General features: G+C 42.2%; 1 protein-coding gene and 1 non-coding gene across 8 annotated transcripts; both read right to left on the bottom strand.

Moving 5' to 3' along the window:
* Positions 1–2,598: 2,598 nt before the first annotated feature.
* On the bottom strand, positions 2,599–8,833 carry LOC100502280 (uncharacterized). Of its 7 annotated transcripts, none has more exons than XR_004850285.1 (12): positions 8,359–8,831; positions 7,742–7,784; positions 7,481–7,534; positions 5,966–6,029; positions 5,718–5,774; positions 5,533–5,627; positions 5,392–5,430; positions 5,114–5,308; positions 4,864–4,942; positions 4,517–4,564; positions 3,619–3,790; positions 2,599–2,906 (listed from the first exon to the last, which is right to left on the bottom strand). XR_004850285.1 is itself a non-coding variant. In NM_001196757.1 (12 exons), the coding sequence occupies exons 1-11, from the start codon at positions 8,559–8,561 to the stop codon at positions 3,710–3,712; spliced, it is 852 nt and encodes a 283-aa protein (NP_001183686.1). In that variant the 5' UTR covers positions 8,562–8,645; the 3' UTR covers positions 2,634–2,906; positions 3,619–3,709. The 7 variants fall into 7 exon arrangements, 3 of the variants coding, with proteins under 3 accessions (XP_035816027.1, XP_035816031.1, NP_001183686.1); XR_004850287.1 differs by having other exon boundaries at positions 5,274–5,308; positions 8,359–8,824; NM_001196757.1 differs by having other exon boundaries at positions 2,634–2,906; positions 5,220–5,308; positions 8,359–8,645.
* Positions 4,358–4,476, bottom strand: LOC111590732 (5S ribosomal RNA). Its single transcript, XR_004855769.1, has one exon. It is a non-coding gene; the product is annotated as a 5S ribosomal RNA (ribosomal RNA).
* Positions 8,834–9,699: the final 866 nt, after the last annotated feature.

Here is a 9,699-nt window from a genome sequence, read left to right as displayed (position 1 = left end):
TAATGATATTCATGAACTAGACATGTTATACCTCACTATTACTCCTTGTACTTTATATTTTGATGGATCGGTTTGCAATGAAGGGCAAGGAATTGGCATTGTGCTTGTTTCACCAAGTAATGTCTCCTTTGACTTCTCTAGCCGATTGAAAACTTATTGGACTAATAATCAAGCTGAATATGAGGCCCTTCTATTCGGTTTAGAACTTTTAAATGGTATGGGAGTAAAACATGTGAAGGTATTTGGTGATTCTCAGCTGGTTGTCCAACAAGTGTTAAAAGAATATCAATGTTTTGATGGTACTCTAAATAGTTACCTTGAGAAATGTCGGAGCATAATTCATTCTTTTGACGAATTCAGTATTCGGCATATCTCTAGAGTTGAGAATCATAGAGCTAACGATTTAGCACAAGATGCATCAGGTTATCGGATAAAGAGAGGGAAATTTTACAAAACCGAAAATCTGATAACCAGTGCAGAGCCAAATTCTCAGGTCGCGGACCGTCCGCATGATGGCGCCGGACCGTCCGGGGTTACCAGAAATGTTCTCTTAATCGATTCGGCTGACAATGAAGCCGATGCAAGCGATTGGAGGACACCTATACTTAATTATTTACGAAATCCCAATATCAGAACAGATAAGAACATTCGACGATCAGCTTTCAAGTATGTTTTGATGAGTGATGAACTTTACCGCCGAACAGTCAATGACATCCTCCTTAAGTGCTTGGGCCCAGATGATGCTATATTAGCCATGACCGAAGTACATGAAGGGATTTGTGGTACTCATCAATCAGCTCCAAAGATGAAGTGGTTGTTGCGAAGGTCTGGTTTTTATTGGCCTAGTATGATAACTGATTGTTTCAAGTACTGCAAGGGTTGCCAAGTATGTCAAAAATTCGGCGACCTACAGTTGGTCCCTGCAGCCGAATTACATCCTATCATCAAGCCTTGGCCGTTCAGAGGATGGGGATTAGACTTTATTGGAGAAATTCATCCTTCATCATCAAAGGGGCATCGGTTTGTGTTAGTTGCCACTGACTACTTCACCAAATGGACTGAAGTCGTTGCTCTAAAGAACATGACACACAAGGAGGTAATTGAGTTTATAACTGAGCATATTATTCATAGATTCGGCATTCCCCAGACCTTAACTACAGATCAAGGTACTTCTTTTATGTCAAAAGAGGTACGTGAATTTGCTGAATTGTACAGAATTAAGCTGCTTAATTCATCTCCATATTATGCTCAGGCCAATGGACAGGCCGAGTCTAGCAATAGGACATTGATTAATTTGATAAAAAAGAAAATATCTGATAATCCTAAACATTGGCATAAGATTTTGTCTGAAGCTTTATGGGCTCATAGAATATCTAAACATAGGGCTACTAAAGTATCTCCTTTTGAGCTTGTCTATGGGCAGGAAGAGTGTTGCCTGTGGAAATAAGTTTGAATGCTGTCAGGTTCGCCAGACAAAATGATCTAACTGCTACTGATTATTATAATTCAATGATGGATAATATTGATGAGGTGACCGACAAGAGGATGATAGCTTTGAGAGCAATAGAAAAGGACAAGATCATGGTAGCCAGGGCCTACAACAAGAAGGTCAAACCAAAATCATTTCAAGTAGGGGACCTAGTGTGGAAGACCATTCTGCCTCTAAGGAATAAAGACCGGAAGTTCGGGAAATGGTCACCAAGCTGGGAAGGTCCTTATAATGTAAAACAGGTGATGTCTGGCAACGCCTATTTGCTACAAACATTACAAGGCAAGGACTTGCCTAAGGCTTTGAATGGGCGTTTCCTCAAACAATATCATCCTAGTATGTGGCAAGATGCCTAAGAGAACCGATGTAATCACATCGAGTTAGTTGCTTTTGGTTTGCTCAGCTCCACCAAAAGGCAGGGGGGCATATGTTGAGCTCCATTTTGAGCGGTCGGACGGTCCGACCCTGAGGCCGGACGGTCCGCGATCCGGACAGTCCGCGCCTGTGGGCCGGACGGTCCGCGCATGCGCAGAGCAGTTTAGGGTTCCGAGTTTTGTGCTATGTTTGTTGGCTAGATTTGCGGAATTAGCTCGGAATCCAGTCGTGTAAAGGGTCCAGCCCTCCTCCTCTATAAAAAGAGAGGTCTACGGCCGATTTGTAAGAATCAATCGAATCAATACAACTTCTATTCGCATTTATTTCCAGTACAATTAGGAGTAGTTCTAGTCTAATTCTAGTTTAGCCTCTCGATCCCCAAATTCTTCGCCTCTCTTCGACTCTACGCCGATTAGAGGAGTCTAGGTCGGTCGGCCCGAGCCTAGACAACCCCTAGGATCTCTCCTCCCCGACGGGGTCCCTCCCGGGAGCGAGATCCAGACGCCGCCGGCGATCTTCCGCCGCCCCTACGCACGCGCGGACCGTCCGGTCCCAGGGCGCGGACCGTCCGGCCGTCAGGAAGGAAACCCTAGCCCCTGCGCCAGGTCACGGACCGTCCGGCCCCAGGCCGCGGACCGTCCGCGCCTGACCAGAGAGCACCGCCGCCGGTTCTTCTTGAGTATTTGGCGCTCCGAAAAGACGTCAACAGTTCCCAAGCAGCAAGCTAAGATAACTTCATAACAAAGCATGTCAAACTAGTTTGTTTCATGGTTCCAAATCCAGCCAGTCATTTGCATAATAACATGTTGTGATTCAAGAAAAACATGCTATCAACCCTCTAAACAGTGTAGATTTGTGCTGCAGCATTTGGGAAAATTAGCTCACGGGATGAACATGAAGATTCCGGAACTGTACAGCAACCTCTGTCACATTTTATGTTGATGATGGTACATGTTCAAAATTACAATAATTTCACCAGAACTCTTGTTGCATGGCATTCAAATACTCCATCCCTTTCACAATTTAAGTCCCACTTGCATACCTAGGAAGCAAAATGATGAGTAATAATGCAATATATTACAGAATTCTATCATACTTGTAACTATTTAGATAGATCGGTAGATTATGGAAAGCATGATTAAGGGCTAATTTGGAAAGTTAAATCCTCTACGGGATTCCCGGTGATTGAGTGAGAAAATGAGCTAATTTCCCGCTCAATCCCCGGGAATCCCGGAGGGGATTTAAGTTTTCAAACTAGCCCTAAAGTGTGATTACATTTATTACTATGCCTCCTAGGTGCAGTTCTGGAAAGGAAACCAGATAAATAGTTCACCACAATTGATTGACTATTACTCGCATGGTGATATAATATTTATGTACAAGAATCATACCTAGGTATATTTCTGAAAAGAAACTGGTTTTAGTTCAGACTTCAGACTGATGGACACATTATGTAAGTTTGAGACAAAATGATTACTTCAAAACAATGAGCTGTGATCATTGCATCTGTATAATCATATGCAATGATGCTATTAAACAGCACTTTTCAGTTGATGCGAAATAATTGTTGACCAGAAACTAATTCGGTCATCCAAAAAAAAGTAAGAGAAAGAAAAGTAACCTGATTACATGTAATATATTAAACTGTTGATTGTAACTGCAATCACTTGCTCACTTTTGCTTTCCAGTGAAATTTCAACCAGATACAGCCCAAAACTAACACAAGGGATAAGATACTGACTCATTGACAATACCTGTATCTTGGCAAGAACAAAGTTTCATCCCGATGTCCAGTCCATACATGTGCTTAACTGTATGTCTGAAGTTTCTTGAATGTTCACCTTCTCAATGGTATACAGGGGCATCTGTGCCTAGACCATCTCTGCTATAACTTACATGACTTCTTGTTGCAGGAACAAAGACAGTCTGGACAGATTAATGAACAAGTTATAATGTTACATTCGATGAATGACAACACTCAGAACACACTGCAAAACTACCTTTTCATTCTGCAGGTAACTAAATACTCTGCAGTATTAAAGACATTGGTATATTAATGCTAGAGTTGGAACTTATTTACAAGTATAAGTTACTACCCATTGCAAACACGCATACAACAGCTTGCTAGTAGAGAATAGGCATCATTCAAAACTCGGCCGGTAGGGGAAAGACCGTCCCCTCGGTATTATATTAAGAAGAAGCTCAATCGGAGCCCCGACCGAGAAAGATCATGAAAGCTGGCCCCGTGCAGCATGAGTGTCCGCCCCCTATAGGCCGGAATCTTTACTCGTGCTTTGAGCCCTGCCAGCCCCTACACAAGGATCCGCCCCCAAAGGTCAGTCCATCTCATGTGCACGCAACCAGAGAAATCAGGGAGTGACCTTTTTTAACCCCAGCCTAAAATTCGCTCCCACTGGGATTTGAACTCAGGACCAAAGGAATACTACTCAGACCATCTAACCAACTCAGCTAGAGGCCCTTTCACTTTTAAAAGGAATACAACACAAGAACTTCTCATAAGGTCACCCATCCTAATACTACTCTTGTCCAAGTACGCTTAACTTCGGAGTTCTAATAGGCTCCGGTGCTTTAGTGCTGGTTTGATCGCATCCAAATATAGGCATAATTCAAAAGAACATCTCTTAAAGTTACCTTAATTCGTTGGGGCAAACCAATCCAAAATTCCAGGTTCGGAATGGCCTACAATATAAGAAATGAGTAAGACAAGTGGTTCAAAAGCATCATGAAGTATAATGGATGGAGCGGGTTCCTAATTTAACTGCTTGTAGAGTAGAAATATCAGCAAAAGTAAAGGTTGATTCTTTATATCACAATTTCAAGGGAATGTTCAATGTTTACAAAGTGTTATTATTCAGATTTGATTTATTGATACGTCTCTTAAAGTTACCTTACCAAGTTTATAACATCATACTCCACATAATTTAACATAAAACGAATGAGGCATATAAATTGGAGGACTCTTGAAAGACAAGCTTTACCTCTACAGAATGAATGCCAAGGAAATAATATCTGTAAACTGCTCCAATCAAAATGTACCCTCCAAGAAGGCACAGAATTCTGCCGAAAAATAGGTATTATTCAAGCTGAGAACTACTAAAAGAACAAAGTTGAAACTCTATGACGATGGAAACTCGCAAACAAGACTATATTTTTGTATTACAAAGCAAATAGGCACCCAGATTCAAGGTAAAATAGACTTGAACCAGGGAGGTTAGGGTGTATACCCACACCTTCCAGTAGCTGAGCTAGACTCAGTTTCTTCCTACTGCAGATCAGTTGTCTGATATAACAAGTTCCAGATTCACATGATTGTATACAGCTCAAAATAACATACGTTATGAACAGAGTGCTTAGCCATCCCCAGCCACTTCCAGAAGCAGAAACAGACCTTGGACAACCAGAAGGGTGTTCAAGTGTTGTAGCCTGTGAGATACAATTATGTTAATGTCTTAAGGAAACAATCTGCTGTGTAGAAAACTGCAACATTGCAAATTCTTTGTACCCACATAATCACAAAGACCAGATAGGACGAATTTGTCTGGTACCTATGAGTGAAAGGAAATAAAACAGCAAGGCAAAATAAGAGGTGACGGAGAAACAAACAAAACTTAAACTTCAAAGAGATGTAAATGAAAGAATCTACTCACTTGGATTGCATTTGAATCGCAAATAACGGAAACAGATATAGAACACTTTGATGAGAACATCTTAACAATGATACCCTTCCGAGGATTACCCTCATCTATTCTTTCCCCAATGAAACAACAATAATGTTAGTTTGAGACATCGATACAACAAGAATAATTCTGAAAGAATTTTATATCATTCTTACCAACTAGAGATATATGGGATTTAGATAATCCTCCAATGGTTGTGCAGACATCATACCCTACAGACAGAAAAAATGCATGTTAAAGTTAGACGCGTTAACAGTATTGACCGATATTTAAAAGTGGAAATGGGGGGCGCCAATTGTCCCACAGGGCCACAGGTACCATTCCTGATACACAATTAAGGATATAATAGGGGGAAAACTGCAAAAAACATATCCAATCAGGACTCAGGAGAGGGGGAAAATACCTCCAATATTATTTGACACAAGTGCACTGCACTGAGTTCCACACCTCAAAGGACCACCACAATCCTATTATGTTATATAAATAGTTTGATTATGGTGCATAAATAGATTGAAAAAAACATAAATAAAGTAATAAATAAGAAAAATACAAACTTTAACAACACTCAATACGAAGGTACATAGTAGCCCAAATTATTAAAAAAAAGGATTAAGTCCATTTTTGGCCTCTTAATTCTTGGCTTGGCTTAAAATTAATCCTCAACTACAGAACCGCCTAACTTTGGCACATTAACTATCAAAATCATTTAATTTTGATCCTGAAGCCATCTCAAAACCACTCAAATTTGTCTTGAGCGTCAAAATTGAACGATTTTCATAGTTGAGGTGCTAATGTTAGACAGAGGCAATATTTAAATGGCCAAAATGGACTTAATCAAGTATTTCAGTTTTTTAGGTATTTATCAAATAAATATATTAAATTTACTTATTGACAAATATTTATCTGCGCTATTGAGTTTTATCATGAAAAGAAGTTTTGAAATTGTCATAAATTAAACTTTGGTAGCAACTTTTTCCAAAAATATAATCTATCTCATCGAGATCTATAACCTCGATTTGTGCTATTTCTCCATCTGAATTAGAACAGTTTGAAAATTTTAAATTTCCAAATATGAGGATTGTGTATATAATTTTGAGACCGTAAATGATTACAAATGAAATAGCCATCAGTCACAAAGTTGTAGATCTCATAGAGATCTACAAGTTTAGTTTTGGTCAATTCCCCGTCCAGAGTCCATTTTTGGTCCCTCAACTTTTGTGATTTTGTCTTTGTCTAGCTTTAGCACCTCAACTTCAAAACCATTCAATTTTGACCCTCAAGATGGTTTCGTGTGGTTTTGGGATGGCTTTGGGGTCAAAATTAAACGGTTTTGATAGTTGTGGTCCTAAAGTTAGATGGTTTTGTAGTTGGGGTTAAAACTAGACAAAAGAAAGAGTTGAGAGGCTAAGATGGATTTAATCCTTGACATGAAAATTTTTCAAAGAGACAGATTAATTAATAAAAGATTGTCACCGAGCACATGAATAAGATAACTGCAAAGATGAAGTGAAGTATCACTTAAAATGCACAACTTCCAGTGATAAAGCGGACCTTTGTCAAACCTTATGAAATGCAGCTAGTGAAGTTGCTACTAAAACAGTGTCCATAAGAAAATCAAAATACACATACAAAATAGAAAATGGGAAGTAAATAAATTGTGCAGTATAATATAAATCCTGATTTCTAAAAGGGGAATCAAGACAATCAATAAAGGTTGAGTCAAACTCAATATAATTCCAGATAAAGCAATGCAAAAACAGATGATGCTTTGCTCATTCAGCACGAGCATGGAAATTAAATGCTGAAGTACAGGTGTGAGTGTTAAGTGTGAAAATAACCCATAATGGAAATCCTAGAGAAAACCTGAACATCTTGCGTTTAGCTGATGGGATGGGATAGCTAGTCCAAGGGAGTATACCTCACAATTAAGGCACATAGGTGGGTCAAAGTTGAATAGCATTTCATCACAAAGCTGCACGCATGGCACAAACAAAACTACCATTAGTGGAATACAGAACCTTAAAAGTCGCACCCCCTCCAGAAATAATCTGTTTTAGGAATTCAAGAGTGTATTTTCTGTTATTAACCAGCTTCTCATATTAGCTTTTGGAAATTGAGAAACTACGGCTGCGTATGTGATACACGATCACACAGAAAGGATTATCCTATCTTAACCAACCTGGAACCAGAGTATGGAATCATTCACAGCCACCTTGTAAAACCTGAAACACAAGATGAGTTTTATTATGGGTCACACTCAGCACGGGTATAATAAACACAAACACATGCGATTCCCCAGAAGTCCAGACAGATATTTCTAACACATGAGAATGCAACTAAGTCGAGCTGATTGAATTCAAGTATGCCAAGGCACACTTCTAAGTTCTAAAGGCTTCAACTCTCAGCAGTAAGACAATCAGACTGACCACTTGCTTTTCAAAAGAAAAGCCAATCAGGCCACAAATGCACATATCTGTTGACTGTTGAGGCTTGACACGCCCTTTTCTGATACCGAGACAAATTTCATATACAAAAGCAATGCCAGGTGACGCATCACTAGCTTCAGCAACAACCAAGCTCAGGACTCAGGACGAGCATTTCGAGAAACTCGGGAGACCATCTAGCACTAGGCTAGGCAGGAAGAGGGCTGGAAATAACCGCGAGGCGCGAGGAGGCGGGCCGGCCCTCACCCCTTCCAGAAATGGATTCGCGGCAACCCCCATGCCGATTGACGCAGGGGAGCACTGCTTGTTACACTGATCTTATATAGTAGTTTGTCATGGCTACGCCACGTACCCGTCCTCGCTGAGCACGCCGTGGCGGTGCGCCGGCGTCGGCGCCGCGAGGTCGAAGCTGTAGAGCTCGCTGCCGCGCGCGACGGAGAACTCGCAGGAGCCGCCTTCCCCCGCACCTGTGACTGTGAGGCCGCAGCTGCAGGCGGCCCCAAGGAGGAGGAGGATAAGGAGAAGCAGCGGCAGGCGGGGTCCCGGAGGCGGCATTCGCAGCGGCAGCGCAACCGAGGATGAGCGGGAGCGTGTCAGCTTTTCTGCTTGTGGCCGGGAGACGAGTAGACGACCGCTGCGGCGAAAAGGAAAGCCTCGATGCCTCCGTCCGCTTGCGCGCGCCTGGAGTTGGACTGTTGGAGTTGGACTGTAGGAGTTGGGAAACCATTTGGGCGTTTGTTCCGCTTCCGCATCGGCACTCGGCATCGGCAGTCACGAGGCTCAAGCGTCGGACTCCGAGACCCGATGATTCGTTGGCCTCGAGGCTCGGACGACAGCGGCAGCCGGCAGCGTCCTCATCCGCCGTCCTGCGTCGCGGCGCGGCGCGGCGCGGCCCACACCTCTCACGTGGCACACCTCTCACGTGGTTGCTTTCTGGCTTTCTGCCGCGGCATTGGTCCGCATGGGCAGCATCATACCAAGCCTCTTGGTCGGTTTTCTGACACCTAAAAAACTGCATCTACAATGAGATGTTTTTAAATCAGTCATACCAAGAGTTATGTAAAAGAATGAGTTTTTTACAAAAGTCCATCGCTTGTATTTTTTATACGTAACAACTTAGAGACCCTCAAAAATGAGATATTAAAATAGAGTTGTACATGTTCTAATTTGTATCTCCCGCCCACAAATTTGGTGTTACAACTTACAGCGGGTTTGGTTTCCGGTTTGGTTATTGCAGCACTGGATTGCTGGGGGGGGGGGGGGGGGGGGGGGGGGGGGGGAGGGTTGTTTAGTGGTCTTGGTCTTAGCTCTGTCCAACACCCCCCTGTTAAAGTTTTGCAATGATATAGGCCTGAGGAACAGTGGGCATTTGAGCTTCTACCATGCTTCTAAACAGAAAGTGGACCATGACCCCCCACTTTGTTGTGCTGCTTGTATGCTTGAAACTACTAGCTGCATTTCCTTCAAAGTTCATCGTTGCAGGCTTGCAGCTGTTACCCACATCCCTTCAACTATATTAAAGATTTTGAAATAGTTAAGGCACTTGTCCTTCCAAACCTTGGCACTGGTTCCGTCAGAAGGTGGGAAATGCATCTTAGGAAAGGATGATGCCAGAGTCAGTTTCGATTCTCAGCGGCATCGGATGAAACGGCACCAAACCCCCTATCCATGAGATGTTTCTACCTCGAATTTT

Source organism: Zea mays, chromosome 1, assembly GCF_902167145.1.
Source record: "Zea mays cultivar B73 chromosome 1, Zm-B73-REFERENCE-NAM-5.0, whole genome shotgun sequence".
Classification (NCBI taxonomy): domain Eukaryota; kingdom Viridiplantae; phylum Streptophyta; class Magnoliopsida; order Poales; family Poaceae; genus Zea; species Zea mays.
Note: the sequence above shows the minus strand (reverse complement) of the source record. Positions and strands in the feature narration are given on the sequence as shown.

Bases quoted from the DNA above. Each gene is read 5' to 3' on its own strand.
- LOC100502280 (XM_035960134.1), bottom strand. From the start codon at position 8,771: ATGCCGAGTGCCGATGCGGAAGCGGAACAAACGCCCAAATGGTTTCCC. The intron at 5,431-5,532 runs GTGAGTAGATTC...TTTCACTCATAG, and splicing joins GCGATTCAAATGCAATCCAA to GTACCAGACAAATTCGTCCT. The intron at 3,791-4,516 runs GTAACTTTAAGA...TAATCTGTCCAG, and splicing joins GTTTGCCCCAACGAATTAAG to ACTGTCTTTGTTCCTGCAAC.